Source organism: Miniopterus natalensis, chromosome 13 (genome assembly GCF_054644295.1).
Source record: "Miniopterus natalensis isolate mMinNat1 chromosome 13, mMinNat1.hap1, whole genome shotgun sequence".
Taxonomy (NCBI): Eukaryota; Metazoa; Chordata; class Mammalia; order Chiroptera; family Miniopteridae; genus Miniopterus; species Miniopterus natalensis.
This window is the reverse complement of record NC_142093.1, coordinates 12,377,361-12,400,407: the sequence shown is the minus strand read 5'-3', so window position 1 is coordinate 12,400,407 and position 23,047 is coordinate 12,377,361. Positions and strand designations below refer to the sequence as shown.

The 23,047-nt window shown below is 50.7% G+C and overlaps 1 protein-coding gene across 1 annotated transcript in view; it reads right to left on the bottom strand.

Moving 5' to 3' along the window:
- The window catches only part of PLB1 (phospholipase B1), a 108,306-nt gene that overhangs the window by 33,774 nt on the left and 51,485 nt on the right, over nt 1-23,047 (bottom strand). The window contains exons 25-43 of the mRNA XM_087823909.1: nt 21,363-21,428; nt 20,949-21,049; nt 18,646-18,727; nt 16,027-16,131; nt 15,811-15,906; nt 15,511-15,582; nt 14,354-14,392; nt 13,772-13,832; nt 12,669-12,727; nt 11,688-11,761; nt 7,695-7,738; nt 6,837-6,945; nt 5,399-5,450; nt 4,961-5,041; nt 4,344-4,409; nt 3,491-3,591; nt 2,417-2,498; nt 1,679-1,783; nt 510-605 (exon numbers count right to left, since the gene is read on the bottom strand). Of these exons, the coding sequence (XP_087680035.1) occupies nt 510-605; nt 1,679-1,783; nt 2,417-2,498; nt 3,491-3,591; nt 4,344-4,409; nt 4,961-5,041; nt 5,399-5,450; nt 6,837-6,945; nt 7,695-7,738; nt 11,688-11,761; nt 12,669-12,727; nt 13,772-13,832; nt 14,354-14,392; nt 15,511-15,582; nt 15,811-15,906; nt 16,027-16,131; nt 18,646-18,727; nt 20,949-21,049; nt 21,363-21,428 (1,491 nt within the window). The remainder of the gene's footprint in view (nt 1-509; nt 606-1,678; nt 1,784-2,416; nt 2,499-3,490; nt 3,592-4,343; nt 4,410-4,960; nt 5,042-5,398; nt 5,451-6,836; nt 6,946-7,694; nt 7,739-11,687; nt 11,762-12,668; nt 12,728-13,771; nt 13,833-14,353; nt 14,393-15,510; nt 15,583-15,810; nt 15,907-16,026; nt 16,132-18,645; nt 18,728-20,948; nt 21,050-21,362; nt 21,429-23,047) is intronic.

Sequence of the window (23,047 nt, the reverse complement as noted above, 5' to 3'; positions counted from 1 at the left end):
GTTTGTTTCTGCGGATGTGAACATCCCCGGGCAGCATCCTGCCCTGGGAAAGCTCCCAACTCAGTTTCAGGGGTTTTGGCTTCCGCTCCTGGCTCTGCCAGTTGCCAGCTGTGGGATGTTGGGGGAGTCTCTTAGCCTCTCTAGGATTCAGCTTCCTCAGAAACTCCTAACACAGCAGGGCTGTTGGGAAGCTTCAATGAGATGACATGGCTTAAACTGCCTAGCACAGTGCCTGGCACACAGAAAATGTTGACTCTACGTGAGGGTTCTGCCTTGCACTCATGTAAAGTCCATCATCAGAGTTAAAGAGCAGAGGAGAGGATGTGGTTAATCCTGGGATCTTAAGGACTCTGTATTTTCAATTCTATAGCTGTCTACAGATGTGCCAGCCACAGCTCCTCTATATCTTGCCGGCAAAGAGCAGCCAAGAACAAGCTCCATTTTATGGGGGCTGGTGCTTTAGTCTAGACTAGAACCCCAGAGAGACAGGGGCACCCCACTTATTTTACCATATTGACCCAAAGGGCTCTGGAGAGCTGGGAGTGGAAGTTCTGATTTGGGTGGATGCAGTCTGGGGCGAAGAAAGATAAATCCGGGTGCCCATCCTGGAGGAGAGAAATAGACTTCCTCAAGATCCTGTTGGCGTAGAGGGTGGAGAGAAGAGCCACAGCTGATTGGCCCGACCCCTGGCATTGACCCCTCAACACCCTCCTCCCCTGGAGGTGCTCTGAGCCATTGGACTTCTATAGGGCCTGCTCCCCTCAAGAGGGAGATCAGAGCAATCCCACAGATCAATAGCCTTGGGTGACCCCAAGCCCCCACCCTCTTTATGGCCCCACAATTTCCCTTATTTAATAAAAAAAAGTGCCATATTTGTTTTGAGGCACACTAGTGTGATGCCCTAGCCCATGCCGTGGTTGGGGAACGAGATCTAGTCCTTAAGGAAGTCTTGGCCAACCAGATGGGAAAAGCTACTTCCTAGCCATTAACCAGATGATCCCTGTGGTCTTGGTGGGGAGAATGGAGCCAAACCTCAGGGCAGGCCTGGGCAAAGCGGGAACAAAGGCAACGTGCCACCCTCTTCTTTCTTGAGGCACTCAGGGGTGCCTGAAGCTCCCCAGGTAGGCGAGGCCCTTAGGATGGAGGCCCAGGTGGACAGAACCAAGTCCCCACCCTGGTTGATTCACAGAGCTCTCCTGCTCAGAGTAGGAGTGTCAGGCACAAAGCAAGGCCCAGGGGTGGAAACTGAACACCCAGAGCCCTCCTTCATGACTACAGTGTGGTGTGTATGTGGCAGAAAGGGAACATTCTGGAGCTGGACATGTTCAAATCTCGCCTCTCTGACCCGTAGGTCCTATGTGATTTCAGGAAGGCTGCTTTGCATTTCCGAGCCTCTGCTATATGGGGGTGATAAAACTCACCTCAAAAGGTAGTGGTGAAGATTTTATGTATGGCAAGCACAGTGCCTGGCACGCAGTAGATGCTCAGTAAAATGGGGGCAGCTTTCCCACATCAGGCTGCCTCTGAGGATGCAGCTCAGATGTTCAAGAAGGCTGCATTCACCAGACCAGCACCTGGAGAGCTGCCTGTGTCCTTCCCCCTTAAGTCATACCCTGGTGGAAGCACATGGCATTTCTGCCTTGACTTTCCTCTTCCCTGAGGGAGGGCAGGGCCATACCTGCAGGGTGGGGAGCTGGATGTTGCTGAAGAAGGGCTGCGGCACCACGGAGAAGTTCTCCCGAATGTCATAGCGGCCTGACTCCACCAGCTCACGCAAGCTGTTCTGGGGATACACCCATGGGTGCCTTTAGCACAAGCCCTAGGTAGGCCAAGAGCCCATTGGGCAAGGGTGGGAGTGGCGGGCAGAGTCCCCACCTCCCTGAGGAATGGAGGAATGCTGACTCAGCCCTTCCATTAAGCAGGAAAACACACCTGATTGCAAAGCTCTTTCCAGAGAATTGAAACAGGTTAGGTCACCTTTATGTTTTGTTTTAAGTGAACTGCAAGCTCTGAAGGGCTAGGCAGGAAGTCCCACAAGCAATAAAAACCTGGGAAGTCTCCAAAGAGCCCCCAAGCTCGAGACCTGCAACCTCCCAACCTGTTGAGGAGGTGGGAGGGGGGGCAGCTGGGCCCCCAGGATGCAGGGTACTGTCCTCTCAGGCCAAGCATTGGGGTTAAGCCACCATGGGCAGCTGGGTCAGGGGCTTTGCCACCTAGATTCCTTTGGAATGACTCCAACCAGGTGCCTGAGACACCTCCACAAGGTGGGGCAGAGGAAGGGGCCTAGATGGGGAAGTCCCCATTCAAACCCTGAACAGCTCTTCCCTCTCCTGTGTGTCTCCCCTGGGGGGCTATGGGCTAGTGTGTTCACTGAGTGGGGGGAGAGCACACCAACTGGTGCCCTTTTTGGTCTCACCTGGTAGGCTTTGGTGACGGCTTTCAATTTGGCCAGCTCTTCAGAGTTCTCCAGAGGGCTCAGAACGCAGTTACACAAAGAGCTGCACAGAGAGAGGGAGGCAGGAGGACCCGGAGCCAAAGCTCTGGTCAGGGGCTGGCTCTGCTGCAAGGGGCAGCCCTTTCGAGCCTGGACTTAGGAGCATATGTACCTGAGGCTCTGACACAGGTGCCCAGGGGCAGGTTTCAGGCCTGACTCAGGGATTGGGTAAGTGCCCAAGGGTGCATTCATGTGCACTCTCTCATGTTAGCAGAGTACAAGGCACTGGGCCTGCAGCCAATCACACTGAGCAAATGAATTTAGGCAATGAAAATGCAATGTTTAATTTTTAAAAATAAAATAAACATGCATCCTCTGGTATTGGAGCTGGTATTTGGGGGCCTCCCTTACTCATGCCCTCAGATACCTCCTCAGTTGCTGCTAGTGCCCACTGTGTCTTCTATTTTCTTATGAGTTATTTCATGCCCATAAAATATACTTCATATTCAAAGACATGTTATCTTAAAGCATTCAGGACAGTGCCTGGTTCACAGTAAGTTCCAAAAAAGTATTTGTTACATAAATAAGAGTACACATGAGGCATGAAAAATAATAAAAGACCCCCATGTACCTCTCACCCAGCTAAAGAAACAAAACTCTCCCAATTTGAAGTTCCCTCCCCAATTCACTTCTTCTGCTAAAGGTGACTAGACTGTGTGGGTCATTTATTCGCCTCTGCTTCAGTGTGACTGTCCCATGATGCCCCCTCACAGGCAGGGCCACAACATCCCTCAAGCACTAGGCTTTGCCCCAGCCCTGGCCTCTCCTCCTGAGTTCCCCCATATCACAGAGGTTCTTGCTGACACCCTGAGGTTGGATAAGGGGTGGGGCATGACTCAGACTTTCCAGAAAGGGGTGGTCTTGGCACAAGACCCCCTTTACAGACTTGGGTACATGGATAGACCAAGTCACAAACACCCCAAGGGGTTACAGCTACAGGAGCCGGACCAGGGCGGTGAACGCTCCTCCAGCTGAGGGCAGCCAGCACCCGCCTACCTGGACTGCTTCACTGGGCACTTGTTTGGGTTTCCCAGGAACGCCTGTCGTATGATAGCGGGGTTCATGAAGTCCACAAGGTTGACCAGGGTTCTGGGTACCTGAGGGCAAGGCTGCAGGTAAGAGAGGGACACCAGGGGCTCCTCCCTTCAGCTGCTTTAGGGCCCTGAGAAGTGGGAACGGGCTCTAGGGTCCCCGCAGGAGTCCAGCTCAGATGTCCCTGAGTGGTATCTGGGGAGGTATCTACACCGGGCCATCACGTAGGACCACATGGGCTGCAGTGTGAATGACACCTCCTGGAATGGGACAATATGGCAGACCCAAGTCTAAATGCTGCGAGTTCAGCTCCATTCAGCCATCAGTTAGTGAACCCAAATCTATTAGCTTTGAATTTAGTGGGATAACCCTCCATTTGCCAGGACATTAGCCCTGGATCATTTCTCTCTAGCCCAGCCTGTACTAACTGCTGAGCAGGCCCGGGACTCAGCCACCCAGGGAACCACCTGGTGGCCAGAGTATAGGATTGGCTTGCCTATGCCACATGTGGGGACAGAGCACATGGCTGGGCACAGGACCAGGGAGGGACTTGCTCTGGACACACTGTATGGCCCAGAGTGCAGTGCCCAGCCTGGGAGCCACCCAACTGCTGCCACCAGGGAATGTCCCAAGTACTGGTGGTGGGCAATTAGTGCCCACACTATCTTCCCTTCTTCAAGCCTGAGATCCTTCTGGGCTGATTCTAAATGCAACGAGGCTTCCCTGTGGGCAGGCCCCAACCTCTAGAGAGGAAAGGAGCCTTCACCTTTCCCCCATCCCCCCTCACAACCTCCAGGCTTGAGCTGTTACCACCCACCTCTCTATGTAGGATGTCCAAGGCATTGCAGAGGTGCTCATAAAAGTTAACTGCAGAATAGAGATTCTGGGAAGAGACAGGAGGGAGAGGAGGAGCTGGTTAAGAGGAGAGGGCCACAGGGCAGGCATAGGCCCCCCTCTGGCTCCAGCCCCAAGGACTTGTTCCCCCTCTGGCTTCCAGCTGTCACCAGTTCATCATGTCAGAATCTGAGGTGATCAGTTGACCACTCGCTGTTATCAAAGATGGGCCTGCAAAAGACTGGAACCTTCAGCCAGAGCTTTAGTTCAGGAGTAGAAAGTAGAGAATCCTCCTAGCTGCTTGGGGTTTTCAGTTTTTTTCTTTCTGAATTATCAGGAATTGTAAGAAAAGGGGGTAGAAGCACCATCGATCTGCCTCCTGCTACCTCACACTACCTGGGACATGGAGGTAGAGTCAGAAACCTGAGTGTCATGAGGTAAGAAGTGTGTGCATACACACATGTGCATGTGCCTGCACACAAACACAGGTGTAGTTGTACAGTCCTAGGGGTTGATTCTAGGAACTGTTCTCAAAGAGGATCTCCAAAGCCTACAGGTCGAAATCAGGAGCAATGAGCAGGCCCGGCTCGCCTCCCTTACCGAATCCGTGCAGTAGTCACATAAGTCACTGCCTCCAATCATCACCGTGATGATCTTCCAGTCCGTTTTGAAATTTACTTTCTACACAGAGGGAGGAAAATGCTTGATGGTTTCCAGCAAACAATAAAAAATACCCCAGCTCTAAGACTTCCTTGCCCATTTGAAAGAATATAATCAGAATCTCAGCTGAAAGAATTTTAGGGGTTTATTTACAGGACACAGAATCTTAGAATCAGGAGGGACTTTCAAGGTCATTGTGATCAGCAACAAACCTCTCCCCATTGACACAATCTCCTCCAGAGGGTCTTTAACAAGGGCTTCCCTACTGCTGCTTGAATGCCTCTAGTGACAAGGGGCTCACTGTTTTCATAGCAGACCAATCCATTTGGGGACTTTTGTGGAAATTAGTGTTTAAAAGTAACCATAAATCTGACTCACATCATTTTCTTTCATCCTCTGCACCAGAGTCCAGACTTGGCCTACAAGGTCCCTAAAAAGAAGAGGAAGTCAGTCCTGTTCAGGAATAGTTCCTGGATTTTTCATCCTTAAGGGCCTGTACTGGAGGTTCCCATGGCATTATCCCCACTGCATGAGCTGGCAGAGACTCTGAGGCTCAGGGACAAACAGCTCTTTGCCTGTTCTAGAGAATTATTACAACAAATAACCCTTTGAAAAGCCAGCTGTGTGTTTGTCTGAAAGCTATAATCAAAGGTACTGCCAATTATATTTGCTACTCATGATCCCCTTTCCAGAACCACTTGTGCAAAGTGTCTTAGGAGTCTATGCTAGGACACCATTCACCACCTTTGAAGGCCTGGCGTAGCTCCTGAAATCAGCTCTATGAAAGCTTTAGCATGCTTCCTCTTTTTACCCTGGCTGCTGGGAAGCTGAGAGTTGGACACTCAGGCACAATAACTATAAAAATGCTCATATTGACAGAGTTGCTTCTCCCCCGCCCCCAGTGGCTGTGATTTTCTCTTAAGTATATGTTAATTGTGTTATTTTTAAAAATAAACTTATCTAAATGCTTCTTTTAGAAAGAGGTGGAGAATGAATACATACTGCACACGGGCCTGGGTTTATAACTCATGGAAGGACTGGACCTCAGGCATCCTGAGTTCGCCATTAGTTCAGGGTCCTGTTATAGGTCTGGGTGGGATGGATCCACAGCATGGTGATCTCCTGGGACCCGACAGTGGGCCCATCTGTCCCCAGCTATTTCTATTACCCAGGCTGAGTGAACAGGTCTGGGTGCTGTGCCCATCAACCAGAAGGGTGGGGGCCTGAGCAAGAAGATGACAGTGTGACAGAGGCTCAGATGGCTGGGCCTCAACAAGGGAACCCAGGCTGCTGGGACCTCTAGGAGCAGGATGGGGGGCCTCCTTGGGTATTGGCCCTGGGAGGCTGAGCACTTCAGCTTCAGCTGTCTCCGGCTTCTCGGGCACGCTTCCTGTTCGCTCCGCAGTGAGGCTGCTGACAAGATGTGGCTTGTTGCCCCTGAGGCCTCTAAGGAAAGAGGTTCTGGCTTGTCCGTCCATTTGTTTGGCCCTGATCTTTTGGGGGGAATTGCCACTGGCCAGGCTTTGGAGACCAGTGGCACCATCATGGGAAGTTTCAAAAACTGGATAAGGCTGGTAGTTAGTCAAATGATTAGACCACGTTATGCATGAAAGTAAAGTCAGGAGTTCAGCCTTAGGGCCCCAGTCCTGTCCAAGCTCCAGCCTCGCTAGCTTAGTCACAGGGTGGCCAGGGAAAGGTGTGGCCAAGAGCCCCTCAAGTCACTACTGCAAATGCTTAAGTGTCCCCTTGGCACACGGAGGGCAGGATTACAACCTTAAAGGGAGCGCCTCCTACAGACCCCTCCCCAGATGCATACTTGGCCTTTGCTCCAGGAACAGCCTGATTGAAGAACGCTTTTGTGTCAGTGGCGTCACCTGTGCCCAGCGCGTAGCCCTTGAGATGTTGGTTAAACTTCCGAAGGATGTCTGGAAGAGGAGGGGGCGAAGGGGATAGGGAGAGCTTAGGGTGGTCAGCCAGGGATCTCTGCTGGCCTGGGGTCCCTAGAGTGGGCTGCATCACCATTCTCACGCAGCCTGGGGAGAGGCGGCATGTGTGCCCCCAACAGGAGTTGGTGCCTCTCTGAGTTGAAATGACCTGATGACAGCGTGGCCAAGGCAGCGGAGCCTCTCAGCTTTTTTTTTTTTTCCACAGTTCACAGAGAATTGTGCAGAGAATCTTTACTATCTCATCTGATCGTCTCCTCGCGCTCTGGGCCAGCTGAAGAAACCCAAGGCTCAGAATGTTTAGTGACGTGCCCTAGGTCGCCTGGCGAGCACATGGGAGGGCCAGGGCTCGACCCCAGGCCTCTGGGCTCTGGATACAGTGTTTATTCCACCCCCTTCAGTGGCCTGTCTACAGGCCTCTCCTCTCTCGTTTTGTTTAGTTTACTGAAGTATTAATTCAATGTTTAGTTATTCACAGATTATCTCCATGGAGTTAATGGAGTTCCAAGTAATGTGTTTAAAAATGATCGCAATGCATTTACATTGGCAGAGAATAACTTCTACCCAGACAGGACTCTTAGTGTATTTAGTTGTCAACAAACCTCTCCTCCCTTTTCAACGGTAGTCAGAAGGAAGATGCTATTTCCTCCTTTCTTAGCTGAGAGGCATTTCAAGAAACCTGGGGTCAGAGGCAAGGAGTGGACAGACTCAAGCCCCTGGTGGTTACGTACTCGGTAAGGTGGTCACGTACTCCAGGATGCCGTCTCCTCCTGAACTGTAGGGAGTAAGCCAGAGGGACTGAATCAGTACATAAGGGTTTTCTTTGGCACCCATACCATCAGCACCTGTAAGATGTGTCAGACCTGTCTCTTTGTGTTTGAGGGATCCTCAGAAAAATTCGAATTCCCCAATGGGTTAGTTCCCCCAAATCCAGGATTTGAAGGCAAAAGACAGCTGTTTCTTTTCTCTTCCAAATCAGGAGGGAGAGCACTTAGCCGAGTATATACTATGTGCCCAGCCAGGAACTTGACTCTCTACATTAGTTATCTCACATCTCCCCACATCTCTAAGCTTATGATGTAGATGCCACTATTTCCACTTTACAGAGTAGGAAGCTGAGGAGCATAGGGGAACACTGACTTTCTAAAGGCCACTAAAAACCATAAAGGTAACAAAAAACCAGCTTGAGCTGGAAACCTTTAGAAAATGGATACGCTCTTCTCTGTCCAGGGGTGAGGTCAATCCCACTGCCGCCCAATCCAATTTCACCTAATCTAACAGAGTGTTATGGTCCTCAGTCTAACCCTGACACACTCAAAATTTCCTTTCCTTTCATGCATTCAAATTGGATACATTTGGGGAGCAAGGAGAGAAGTATTTCTATTTTAACCAAGTCCAATGTTCAGATATACTGTATTTACTGTTATTTTCCTTCTGCATCTCCTTTCTCAAGCCCAGCATATGAGTCTAGGCCAATAGATTATGAGAGTACAGTGTTAGCATCCAGCCCATCAGTAGAGGCTTCCAAAGGACAGGCCATGGATCAAAGTCATGGCTGTTCTTTATTCAAGGAATGCTTGGAATAAGTTGACTATTTCATACCAGGGGGGTCAAGGGCTTAAGCCAAATACTCAGCAGCCCCTGGTGGTGGAGAGAGAGAAGCCAGGTAAGCTCCACCCTTCTAATCTTACTCAGGTATTTTTCTCCCACCTCCCCCAAAATGTCTCAACTTAACTTGGCCAGTGGTTGGGCATTTGTTTGAGCTCCCAATTCTTTTCCAACTCTGCACAAAGCCACTGTTTTAGCTGCTTCTGATCCTTCTTTCTTTGGACTAGAAGCACTTAATCAGAATACTCCACAATTGAAAGGAAATTATAAATCATGCACCTGCTCTAATCACTGTGTTCTAACCCTGCTTCCTTTTCTCCTTCAATAAACATGGAAACATAAACACAGAGACAGATGTAAACACATACATGTTAAGTACTTTCTACTGGAAGAGGTATCTTTGTTCTAAAATAAGTGCTGTGGCTGACCAATAGGCTATGAAAATCTCTCTCTGAGCCCATTTTAGAGTGAACATTTCCAGGAGAAAAGAGAATTACATGAATAAATATGGGACAGAAAGTTTAAGCTCTCATTTTGATCAGAACTCTGTGAAACATGAAAGAAGACAGATCCATATGAAACAGCTAGTCTACAGGAGACCTGCAGATTCATGTAATTTGTATTATACCATGAGCTCAAGATTACACCATGAGCTCAGCCGCTGGGCTTTGTTCCTTTGCTGTCACCACCGTGCAGAGAAATACAGAGTAGATGCTCAGTAACATTGGTTAAAGGAGTTTTAGTAATGCAAGATCGAACTCCTAATTAACAAGACAAAGAAATGCATTTTTTGGTAAGTAAACTTTATTTTGGTCCTCTGAATGGTGCCAAACAAGCAAACATATTTCAGCTAAAGAAAAGGCAATGCTCTGAAGTCTAGTACAGCGATTTTCAACCTTTTAACCCCGTGGCACACATAAACTACTGAAATTCTGTGGCACACCAAAAATATATTTTTTGCTGATCTGAAAAGAAAAAGTATAATTTTGATTCACAGTGGGTGGCTATTGTTCTGTTGGTTGTCTTTTTAAAAATTTTATTTGATAATCTAAGGGAAAAGAGGTCAGTGCCCTTGACTAAGTAGTCATGTACTGCATGTTTTAAAAATTCTTGTGGCACACTGGTTGAAAATCACTGGTCTAGTATGTGAACAGTTCCCAGGGGATGCTAATAGGTATATGAACAAAGAAAGTGTTCTGGGATTCAAGGAAACACTGGGTTAAACAGACACAATTTTAAAAAAAATTTCTTCATTGTAGGTATTCTCATAGCCTTTACTACGCTAACATGCATGTGAATTCCCCAGAGGAAGGATATGGTAGGTAATGTTTCCCCTCAAAATACAAAGAAGTTTGCCCTCTTCAGGAACATGGCTGTGGCTAGTGTTCCACGGAACACACTTTGAGAAACACTGTGTATTCTACCACGTGTGAAGCTGTCTCTCAGAATCTGACCCAGAGTTTCCATCCTAAACACATGGGGATCTGGGGGCAGGTGAAATGCTCTGAAACATTTAGAACAAACAGTTTAAAGCAATAACAGCCACTGAGTATACGAGGCCTTGGAATGACAACCGCAAGACAAGCATTAGGCTTTACTGGCCCTCCCGCGTAGGAGTAACCGGCGCAGACACTGGAGGCTTCCGTCGCTGCAGGGAGGACGTTTAGCAGAGGTTAGCCTGTTTGCATGTGACTCTCAGAACCTGTCCAGTTGACCTGTTTGTGAAACTGGGAGGATGCCCCCCCGCCCCCCGGACGGCCCTGCTGGGCCTTGGCCTTCGCTGGCTAAGACGAAACGCAGCTGCCACCACCTCATACTTTTTTCCCCGATTGGAATAAGCTCTGCCTCCTTTCCTCCCCTCCACGTTCCTGTTTCTCGCAGCTGCAGTAACATTTGGGGCGGGGGGGGGGGGCTCTGTCTTGCTCCAAGGCAGCCCGTTAGAGACCACCTCCGTGGCTGAGGTCTGTGGAAACCCAGGGAACCTCAGGGGCTGGGAGCCATTTCCCTAGCTCTGGGGTGCTGTCCTCCTGCTCCCCATGCCCTGGATCCTCTCTGTGGGTGGCTACAGGCTGAGTGAGGACACCTCTCTCACCCAGGAAAACCTTTCTCTCTGAGACGTCCTCAGGGTTGACCAGAGAACTGTCGCAATCCCAGTCATCCCAGTGTCCCCTCTCACTTGAACCGAAGAAACCTTCCTTTTGGATTCCCTGAAGGAAAGAGAGGCCAGCCTGCTGCCGGAGCCCAGCTTCTCGTTAGCGCTCTGCCCTCTGGCGGCCCCCTTTTTTCTAGCTGTTCTGAATTCCGAGCTAATTGCCAATTACTGCGAAGCAAGCATCCATGCGAACTTTATTAGGAAAGAAACTTCAAAAGGCCCACATCCAACCGCTCCCGTCACCTTGAGCTTTCCTTCTTCTGTGTCTGGAATGTCCTTTCTCACCCTTTCCACCTCCCTAATTGCTAATCCGTCGACCTGACCGGGGTCCCACCCTCTCGGAGAGGGGGGGGGGCGGGTCAGTGATTCCCCCTTCTGCATCCCTGCAGCACTCAGGCAACTGCTACTTCTACAGAGCACTTGCTGAACGGGCGTGAGCATCTGCTTGCGCTTCCCAGGCACCCCCTCATTCCACGTGCATTGCTTGTGATTTTGTTTTGGTTATCTCCTCCCGAAGTGTGGAGTTTTCTGTACAGATGTGAGCATACATGTAAAGGCAGAAGTGTGGCTACAGACCGACATGGGTAAATACACATAGACAGTAAACAGAGACACGGTGCACATATACACACAAATGGGTGGGTGAAGGCTCAGAGGTTTGGTGCTTTTCAGGTGCATTTCATGTTGGATTTTCTGACCCAGGCGTCTGATAAGGACCCTGGTTTGCTTTTTCTGCACTATTTAAAAAAAAAAAAAAGAGAGAAAGAAAGGTCACCAACAGTAAAAGATCTCTCCACTCACCACATGGTCACATTTTTGAAGACATACATAGGTTTTTCTTCTGAAAGCCCCTTCCAGACCTGGTCCTTGCTCTTTGGTATTTATGCGTTTACAAGAGACAGGCCCCCCCACCTAGTCTCTGGGGTGAAGATGAGATGGGAGGGGGTCAAAGGGTTAACATTACCTGTATGATAGCCCCCGATACTGAGTGGTGAGATTAGGAAGTTCGCTTGGTTTGGAGCGGATTCCACTGCCAGCCTTTGAAAACATACCAAAATCCACAGGAAAGTCAGCAAGTCAGAGAAAATGCAGGCCGTGGGTGGGCAGGGTGTCTGCAGGTGGTTCCCAGCACACTCATCGCGCATGAGCAGAACGCTGGACCGGGAGTCAGAGAACCTGGGCTCACATCCCTCGAACCACAGCTGCTTCCTGACTTCCCCGAGGACACGCCTTGCTCATCTCACAGGGTTTTTTGATGACCAAATTGAATCAGTTGTAAAAACAATTTGGAAGACTCTAAAGCGCTTTACAAGTGTGAGACCCTGTTATGTGATTACTATCAGCACCAGGCTCCTAAGTTCTTTATAAGCATTGAAGGAGGGGCTCATAGATTTGAGTGGATTGCAGTGGGCAGGCTTCTCATAAACTTTACATTTCTCTTCTCTCCCTCTGGGGCATTCTGTAAGGCAATCTCATGGCGTTAGGCATGCTGCCAGAAAGTGGTCCTCTGGGCTGGTAAAAGAACTTAGGAGCAGAGGTTTAGCCACAACTCTGGAGTCTTTGCTACTTTGTGTGCAGATACAAAGAGGAAACAGGTGGGAGGGTCTGAGCTGCTTACACAGCAGCATCCAAAGGGAAAAGAGGACCCACACAGATAGGCGTAGAAGGTTTTTTCAGTCAAAATGACATTTTTGTAATTGTTAAAAAAGTGTTGTGAGGTGTCAAAAACCTCCATTATCTGAGATAATTCAGTTCACTCCTGAAAAGACTTCTCTTTGCACACCTGAGTGAGAAAGTGGCTGCAAAACAAGCCTTTGCCATGTTCTTGGACTGACAAGGCCAGAATAGAGAGGGGGGTGATGCAGGGGTCAGGAGCGCTGCCCTGGAGTTAGGACTGGAACTGATGCAGCCACCCGCACACCACCCGGGGCCCAAGAGTCCTTACGGTCAGAGAATCCCCCAGAGCAGCCACAACTTGGATATCTGCAGGTCTCACGGCATGCACTGGAGAGACAAGTGGATACACTTGAGTCTGCGGGAAGGAAGCTGCGGTCTGAGTCTAGTGCTCCTTTAGCAAGAGCAGAAACACCGCCACAGGTGCATTTGGCTCACGCAGGACTGAGTGTCCATAGTGCCCTGGAGGCAGGGGTTATATACAGACAGACTTTCCCCATAAGGACATAATAAAGGAATCCTGGACCTATGGGGAGGGAGAGGTGCTGAGAGAGAGGGAGAAGGAAAGGGAAAGGAAGGAAGGAAGGAAGGAAGGAAGGAAGGAAGGAAGGAAGGAAGGGAGGGAGGGAGGGAGGGAGGAAGGAAGGAAGGAAGGAAGGAAGGAAGGAAGGAAGGAAGGAAGGAAGGGAGGAAGGGAGGAAGGGGGGAAAGAAGGGAGGGGGAGGGAGGGAAGGCAAGGTGGGATCCCACCACTGCAGTGCCAGCAGTCACGTGGGATACCAGCTGTGACCCAGGGCATAACCAGATGGGCGCTGGACCATTGGAGATGAAGTTCAGGGCCCAGTGTACAGACCATTTAGAGCTGGGTTCTGGATTTCCACCAAGAATCTGGAAATAGTCATATCAGACCTTTCTGTGCTCCCAAGTGTCTTCTGAAGACTCCAGGGAATTTTGCAGCCCTGCGGGCAGCAGTAACCATAGAGCCTAGAGCCCCAGGACAACACGCAGAGCTGGCTTCCTCTTGGGACTCCCTTGGTACCCCACAGCCCACCTCTGGGCCTCACTGAGGTCACATCACAGGGCTGGGTCACTGGATGGGGAGGTCACATGGCTCCTCCACTGCGTTCCCTTTAAAGGGCTGATATGGCAGGACAGTGAACAGTCCCTGGCCTGGACACCTTGGGGCCTGCTAGGTAAGATATCTCCACAGGGCAGAGGGAGACAAATCAGGGACTTGTCCCAGGAGACCACCCAGACAGGAAGCAAAGCACTGGCAATAACTGTGGCATTGAGTTACATATGAAAAATGTCGTCAGAATATTCACTGGCTCCTGGGTCTTGTGGAGAGGTCCTGGCGTATCACGGAGGGCTTACCTGAAGTGGGCTGTGTGGGTGAACTGGCCAAGTCAGTGCAGGGCAGCAGGCTCCCGTTACCCTAAGGGCATAGCATGAATCTCAGGGGTGAAAAGAACCAAAGAGGCTGCCCGAGCGTCACACACGCCGAGAGCTTTAACAAACACAGCCCCACCCCCGCCCCCACCCCAGGAGGAGCCTAGAAGCCTAGAGGGCATTTGAAGAAGCTTCCCTCGGTGATTCTGAACATGACCCACTCCCGGGATCTGCTAACCTAGTTGAGAGTTCGTTCCCTCCAACTCATTTGAGAATTGGGGCATTAACAAAACAACCCCCCCCCCACCCCCCGCTTCCACAGCAGCTCTATGGGGAGAAGAGGCTCTTCACCCAGGTCCTCGCTGAGGCCGTGATTTGACTGGCTGGGCCCATCTGGGCTGCTGTTGATGGAGCTCACTCTGCCCTCCACCCCACCCGAGGTGTAGGAGGGTGACTTTATGAAAGAGTATGAACCCCCTGTTCTCACCCAGCCCGCTGGGCTAGTCCCAGCTCAGGGGCCGCCCACTGCACTGGCTGGTGAGGTGAAAGAAAGCAACAGGAAGATACCTTCACGCTGTTCTTGAAGGTGCTCAGGTACAGCCTGTCCTGTGAGGAGAGGGGGGTGAGCAGTCGCAGTGAATCGGGCTTGCCTTCTGCGTGGCTCTCTGCTCGCCCACGCCCAAGAGGTGCTGACCTTGGCGTAAGCACTTGAAACACCTTTGCCTCCCCGCTCCACACTGCAAGCCCCGCCCTGCCATGCTGACCCTGGGGCTCCTTCCCAGGAGGCACTGGGGCCTTCTCTGCAACCCTGACTCAACCCGAACCCACAGGAACAATTAGACTAAACCCTGCCACAGCTCCCGGGAGGGTTGGCTTCTCACTTCCCACCCAGCTGGCTGGGGTGGCTGTGTCACCCCTTTCTCAACCCTGTCTCCTCCCAACAGAGCATCACTTTCTGCTAATACAAGTCCGGTCCCTACTCCCTAAGCCCCCTTGCCACCCTCTGCCCCTCCTAAGCAGTCTGAGCTCCTTTCTACCCAAGCAAGAGAAGTCAGGCCCTCTGAGGTCCTGCCTCATGCAAGCCCAGCTCAGTGGAACTCCTCTGGGAACTCCTCTGAGGAGTTCACAGAGGTGAGGGAGCAGCTGCAGAGGTCCAAGAATCTTGCAACAATATGTGAGTGAACACGGGGGCCTGGATCTGCTTTGGCTTCCTGGTTAATGTCTGCTTTTCCAGCTCCAGCTTCCAAACGACCACCCTCACCCCTGTTGGCAGATATTATTCTGGGTCTCAGTTCCTCGACCCTCCCATCGTGCCACGGAGACAGTGGCTAAAAGGAGACCGAGTGTCCTTGTGTCCCAGCCTGCTCTTGACGTTCTCCCCACCCCCTAGCCTTCCAAATGAGAGCTGGATGGAGATGTGTTCTTCTTTCCGACTGGAAAGACCTGCACGTAGCCCAGACTTGTGCTAGGGCTCATTGTGACATGAAGAGATGGAGGAGCACTATAGGGCCTCCTGGCCACCAGGGGCTGTCATCCATCACAGTCCAACCAGACAGGGTACTGTGGATGGTTAACTGGCATCAGGAATGAGTGAGTAGGTGAACAGAGCTGGGGTGAAGGTGAGATCGTGCTATGCAATGAACTGAGAAACCTTACTGAGACTTTAAAAGGCTTGAAAAGATGCTTTAGGTGGAGCCGCTGCTAGGAGGTGCTTTTCACTCTACCTGGCTCGGACATGTGATGTTGATGTCGCTTTGAAAATCATGCTGCGTTGCCTTCTGGCCGATAGGTTCCAGCTAAACCAAAGCAGAAAGATGGGGCGTGAGAAAGGTGGCAAGAATGGAAGGTCAGGCTGTGGGTCAGGGCTGGAGAGGGGAGGGAGGAACAGAGGGAAAGGGTTTATTATCATTGCTGTGCCAGGACCCCCACAGCCTGAGTGATGGGCCTCTGAGGCCCTGCAAAAGCTTTCTGGACTCTTTGTCTTTTCGGAGGGAGGAAGATTCTTCCTCCCTCGGTCATCTTACCATATTGTTCCAGAGCGCAGTGGCTGCGTGGCCGTGAGTCTTTTTGCTGAAGTGGAAACAGTCAGGAGCAAAGTAAGAGCTGTCGGGAAGCCCCTCCTGGTCCCAGGGCAGACAAGAGGGGCCAAGTTAGGAGACGTCAGATAACATAGATAATGCTCAGAAACAGCTGGGCACTCTCTGTGCTCCCCATTTATCCATGATGCTTGTCTTATTTACCTCGGTCTTTGGTATGTTCACTTTTTCAAAGAATGGCTGCACAACCACTGTAAAATCGTCCTTCGTGTCGTATCGTCTAGTGTTAACCAGCTCGTGAATCTTCTCCTGCAGGAGGCAACAGGACAGGGGTCATGGGGGCTTTGTGTCTGCTCGGCCTTTGTGGGATCCCTTTCTCTGCCATAGAATTAGACAGAGCCTGACCTTTGAGTGAAATCAATCTGCAGCAAAATCTCAACTGATCAGGAGCCAGTTAGTACTTTTTAGATCAGCCTTTATCTCAAACCCTGGCCCCAGCCTCCACTGCCATTGCACACCTTTGAGCTAGGCTGTGAGAAGAGGAACGTAAGGAAAAACCTAAGTCCATCAGTTTGATCCCCTTTAAAGCTTTTGATTTAAATTTGGGGAGAGGTACATATTTGGTTAAGTGACTGTCTGGATAATCCCTTCATTTACTTTATTTCTGTCTTACATTTGTTCAGAAAGTCAACGGTGTATCCACAATGACATATAATGCCTGTTTATATCACCTGTGCCTGCACACCCCTGTGAGACTCTCAGGTCTGTCCAGGAGGGTAATGAAGCTGGTACTCTCACAGCTTCCACTTGGGCTCAGTTCCAGGAGGACCAATTAGCTCAGTTCTGGCTCCCACTCGGCCAGATTGCCATCTTACTGCTTGCCAGGTTCTCACCATTCGGGGCCATTGCCATCTTACTGCTTGCCTGGCTGGAGAGGGAAGTCAGGTTTGCATACCTGAGGACATTAGTGTGGTCACTGCAAAGATACCTTGCACTTTCTTTGCTCAGGGCCAGCCAGAAAGAGAGCCTCTATACTGGGAATGCCTCAGTTTTGACTTCCCAGGGGAGTCTCCTTGTTACAGGCAGAGCCTTGGGTAAGCAGAAGGTGCGATGCCACTAACTAGCTGTGTGACTCTCAGCAAGATGCTTTTCCTCTCTGGATCTCTATTTCCTTATCTGTAAATGGAGGATGTTTGGCAAGACATGGACCATTCCTTTAATCCTTTCTAATGCTACTGGTTACTCCATGGACCAGACACAATGGCTCACAGTGGCACCATGCATGTAGAGAAATGAAAGAAAGTGTCTAGAATGCCTGGCACCTGGTGGTACTATGAACAATGATCGTCTCCAGGGAGAGTGAATGGGAACCATAGCTTTTGCAGAAAGTAGGGAGTGAGAGGATTCTGAGTGGGCAACGATGGCCTCAGGTGGCTGAGCTGTGAGCTCCTCCAGCATGCTCAGTTAAGGTCTCAGTGGTAACCCAGATCAGACCTGGAACAGCTGGCCAATCTAGAAAGGTTGGTGATGGCAATTCAGGCGAATAGTTCCTTTGGTCTACCCAGCATCTGAACCTGCTTCCTATGTTTGAAAAATTCTGCTGTATGAAGAGCAGCCTGCCTCTCACTGTAGAAGGTGGGGACGTGCCAAGGTCCCCAGTGGATGCTCCCACCTCGGGCTTGGGGTTGGAAACTAGTGGTAGAAAGATGAAGGCACACAAACTCCATTCTGTTGAGGGTGGCAGCTGCATCCAAAAATGGTGTCCACAGTGTCTCCCCTGGACTAGTTCTTTGGCCTAATTTTGATTCTTAAGGTTTGGCCCCTAAAATTCCATGATTCTGGTGGCTTGGCCTCTGACCCTAGCTTTCTAGCTCTTCCAGATATCCTGCTTAGAAAATTAACCTGCTTAAATTAACCAGAATGGCACAAGCTTTTGTTGCTTGCATCCAAGAACCCCACCTGGACAGGTTTGCTCTCATGGCCATAACCTTGGCTGCCTTCCCTCTCCTGGTATGGGCCATGGGGGCACAGGCATCTGCCCACAGAGAAGGCAGTGCAGCTGGGGAGTCACCCAGAGGGCTGGGCCATAGTATCAGAGCATGATAAATAGTGTCATTCTCCTGGCAGGTATGGCCCCAATACCCCTGGCAGGTATGGCTGCCCCCAAAGAGTCTGCAGAGAAGTGGTTCTGCTCTAAGGAGTCCTTAGGACTTGAAGGATGAATCCACTCTGGAAGCTGTTTGCAGTCCATTCTAGAAGGGCTGGAAGGCAACCACTGACCTCTTGAGTGACAACGCAATTCATTTGGGGGGAAACTCAAGATAGAGTCTGGGGAGTCAGCTGCTCTGGTCAAAGCTTTGATGAAGAAAGGTCTAAAGTGAACAACCCACAGGCTGGAGGATACCTACTGACTTTCTTTCTCCTCGTGCTCCCTAATAACACCTGTTCCCCTGGGAGGGAGGGCAGAAGGAATGCATGTCACCTCATGGAATCCTCAGACTCTCTTGGGTGGAAAGGGCTTCCCACTGGAGTCAGAGGCTCATACACATTCCTCATGGACAACTGGAAATATTCTTCTCTGTGTAAGGTCAGGAACTGAGACTTGGTGATGTGTGCTCAGTGACTTGACTCTATAGCTTGACTAGAATAAATGGAACCACAGTGTCTGATGCCTTGCAGGGTGTCTTCAAATTTGCAAACTGGTCAGAAGTAACCTCACACCCAGTCAGGGGTCAAAATAATGTAGGCGTGTGTTCATTTTCCACCCAGAGCAACCAAATCCCGCAGTGGCTCCCGCGCAGCCCGGGACCCTTCCCCACTCACCTGATATTTCTTATTTATTTCGATAAGTTTAGTATATTCCTCTGAGCCTTCTTTAAAGTTCAGGACACATAAACACAGATTCCTGCAGAACAGACAAAAGAGGTGCCCCACCCCACCAAAATCGCTGTCTGAGTGCATGATGCAGAAATGGTGGCTTGAGATTCAGAATCTGTTTAACTTGGAGGCATCAGGAGTCTGTGCTCGTGGGAGCCCTGGCTGGCTAACCTGTCAACTGTACCAGATGAAATGGAAGGAAATTTCCCAGACCTGGATTTGCTCCTGAAGATGAAACAGTTACTTCTGACATCTACAGGAGTGATTTTTTGGAGCTGAGTTATCTCATGACTGTCTGAGGACAGTCCAGTGCAGATAAGGCATACTTCCTTTTAAATAATGACAGTGACAACACCAATAATGATAACAGTTAAGGCACATGGAATACTTACTGTGCCAGGAGTTGTGTGGGTAGTAGCCTGCCCAGTCCTCTTTAGCTATTCTAGAAGCTGTATTATCATTACCCCCTTTTGATAGATGAGAAAACTGAGGTTCAATGTGGTCATTTTCTCAAGGTCACAGAGATCCTAAGCATAGGAGCCAGGACTTGAACTCAAGTCTGTCTCGTCTGAACCTGAGCTCTTACTTGCTGGTTAAACTGCTTCTGTGCAGCATGTAGCTCTGACCTGGATGGCCATCTTGCACATCTGGGATTTTGGTCCAGGGGAATAAGGTGATAATAGTGTGGATGGCTCAGTGTAGACTTGGTACTGCCACTGAGACAGAACAGCAGAGGCAGGGCACGCAGCACACTGGACAGGTCACAGGACAAGGCGACCTTGAGCCCGCCTAACCCACAGTCAGTGACTTGGCCATTTCAGATCTGAAAACGAAATTGGCAAATGCCTACCCTGAACCTTAACTTTCATTGTCTACAAACCCTGCAGTGATTGGCAGCAAGAGACTCTCAGTGAGCTGCTCTGAAACAGAATGAAGCATGGAACCCCGAGTGGCCCAGTGACAGGAGAAAGTGGGAGCCAGGGGATGAGTCAGCAGCTGAAAATAGCATGCCTGGCACCAGCTGCATTGATAGGCATGTGTCACCCAGCAGCCATCCTCCTGCTCTCAGCACCCTCAGGCCTCCTGAGGGGACCTGCGCAGTCTGGGCCCCCAGGTGAGGTTTGGCATGGATCTTCAGGGGAGCAGCCAAGATACCCCTTCATTTCAAAGAGCAAACCTGGCCCTTGTGAATTACTCATTCAGCCATTCAGCCCCTATGCTGTGCTAGCAGTGACTCAGACTGAGTTGAGGGCTGTGGGGAGAGGCACATGAATAATTACCATGTGATATGCTTGGGGCTATGGTGTGGGGGGCTGGTGCAGAACTGGGGGGATGGGCATAGCCACCATGACCTCAGCGAATGGTCCAGAGGAGGCCTTGCAGGAAGCCGTGCTGCGTGAAATGTTCACGCTTGGGTTAGGACACCTTATTCCTGAGTGTCATGGAGGTGTGTGATATTGAAGAGGGAGCCACCTTCGTTTGGCTCTGGAGACTGGGGATGAAGAAGGCCTCCCAGGGGCCTTCCAGGACCAGGGATCTCTGTTCTCCCAGGAATACTCCATCCTCTAGACTCTCCTGGTTCTGATTTCACCACCCTCTCCTCCATCAAGTGACAACAGCCCTACATTTGTGAATGCCCAGCTTGGAGCACCATGCCACACAGGGGTTCCCTCTGTCCTAGCAATGGGCCCCTGGGAGCTCTAAACACACTTAAAAGTAGGCCCTGCCCGGCTGGCTGTGGCTCAGCGGTTGAGCATCGACCTAGGATCCTGGAGATCGCGGCTCGATCCCCAGTCGGGGCACATGCCCGGGTTGCTGGCTCGGTCCCTGGTCAGGGGTGTGCTGGAGGCAGCTGATCCATGACTACTCTCTCATCATTGGTGTTTCTCTCTCTCATTCCCTCTCCCTTCCTCTCTCTCTGAGGTCAATAAAGACATATTTGAAAAGGGGGGGAAAAAAAGTAGGCCTAGCAGAGGCCCCTCCGTTCCTCATGCTTGGCACCTCCCTCCCTGGGGGAATGAAGGGCGTCCTGAGCTGCCATAACCGAAGCCTGTTGGGGCTGCAAATGCATACGGTGCGGGTAACAGATCCACTGCAGTCCCCAAAGCCTCCTTCGTTAGACCTCGCCAGGTTAGAAAAGGGGGCAGTCTCAGCACTCCGCACGCCTCTGCCCTTGGGTTTTCTAACTCGGCAGGGGCACTTTCTGCTGAGGGGCTGCGGCCCTCTCGGGCCCAGGAGGAGAAGCTTACATGAGGATCAGCCGTGGGCAGTAGACTCTGTTGTCGTTGTACAGCTCCTGTAGGCTGGAGATCTCCAGCACATTCACCAGGTTCACAAACGCCCGAGGAACCTGAGCAGAGACAAGGTTAGGCCCTGAGAGGACTGAGGCGGGCAGGTCCTCCTGCCAGGTGTCTGGGCATGGCCTCCCCTCTGGCCCCATCCGCTTCCTTCACCCCAGCCTCCCCTCCCACCCCACTCCCCATCGACACCTATGTGTTCTGGCTGCTGGGACCAGGACTGAGAAAAGGGTCATGCTGGTCTGCAGGCAAAGGCCACCTGATAAGGAGGCCTCAGCCAGAAGCTGGAGCCACCTCCAGGCTAGTCTGAGGCCCAGGGAGAGCTGTGGCTGAGCGGCTCAGAGGTCTGTGACCCAGTCTCTGTACCTCAGCATGGAGGAAGTCCAGGGCACGCTTAATGTGGCTGATATAGTTCTCGGGAGAATACACGTCCTGCAGGAAGAGGAAACATCTAAGACCATTTGTCACCCAATCTCTAGGCAGGCCAAGGCCACTTCTTCCCTTGGGTCCCCTTTTTCTTGTATTTCAGCCAGAATGGGCAACACTGAAACACAGGTTTGCCTTAGGGCTCCCAGCCTCCACCCCGACGCCCCCGTCCTCAGGCTTGTCATGGCTGTGACCCTTTCTTCTACATGTGGCCTTCTCCCGCATGGAGCTATGGAAAGCTCTAGACCCACTTCCTGTGAACTAGATGCAGGGCCTTAGCTAAGGCACATCCCATCTCGGGGCCCCTCTCTCATGGGGCGTTGGAGCAGAGGACCTCTAAGATCTGCAGCTTGAGCATCCCCTGGTCCTCTGCCTTGATCTCTCTGCTTAGAGCCTCACGTGCCTGGGACCCCACAGCCCAATCAGATCACTCAAGGAGACAATGGAGGGAGAGAGGGTCCTGTGCAACTCCTCTCCCCAGCATAGGCACATTCTGATGGTTAATTCTCTTGATTTTGATATTTGTGGTTCTTAAAGTTTTTTAAAGCAGTGGAACCCTTTCTGAATGAATTCTAACCAAGAGCCCTGCTCTACCAAACGAATCAAAGTTGCAGGAAGAGGGGGAGGACCCATGATCCCACCCTCCCCCCACACCTGCCCCAGCAACCCCAGGGCTCCACTGTGGGCCCCTCACATCAGAGCTTGAAAACCCCAGACCCTGGTGACTTTGATGCCAGGAAAGTAGAGGTCTGAGGGCAGGGTCACCCCTCAGGACAGGCGCTCACAGGCCACAGCAAGACTCACCACTTCCTAAATTTTGCTCAGCTGGTCCCTTTCCTGCCTGACAAATGTCCTAGACTTCAAGTGCCAGTTGGAAAGTTTCCCACTCTGTGAAACTTCTGACACTCCTCCCACCCCCACGCCAAATTCCCATGGCAATAATCCTGACTTCAGACCGCTGTGTGCATCACCAGAACCACATCATGTTATGGTGAGCTGGCTGTGTCTCCCTCCCCCGACAGGGTGAGTTTTTTGAGGACAGAGCCTGGGTTTCACTCATCTGCCTAGTTCCCAGTACCGTGGCTGGCATATAATATGTGCCCAGCAAATGACACTAGCGGTAAAAAACATCCTGTTTATCAGAAAACACTCTAAACAAAACTAAATGGAAGACAACAAATAGGCAGCCTATTTGACAAAGGGTTAGTATACTTACTATAAGGGTTTTTCATAAATCAATAATAAAAAGGTAAATACCTTAATAGAAAATGGCCAATAGGCACAATATAGAATTTATCAAAAGGAGAGATCCAAACAGGGAAATAAAAATTTATTCCTACCTAGTAAGTAAATAAATGCAAAATTTGAAAACGATATAATATAATTTTTTCATTCATCAGATTAGCATTTATTAAATAACATACATTACCAGTTGGAATGTGGGGAAATAGGCATAATTGGTATAATCATTCTGGGAGCAGTTTGGCAATATGGATCCAAAGCATTAAAAATGCGCAGAGTCACCCTGGCCGGTGTGGCTCATTTGGTTAGAGCTTTGCCCTGTGCACTGAAAGGTCGCCAGTTCAATTACCAGCCATGGCACATACCCAAGTTGTGGGTTCCAC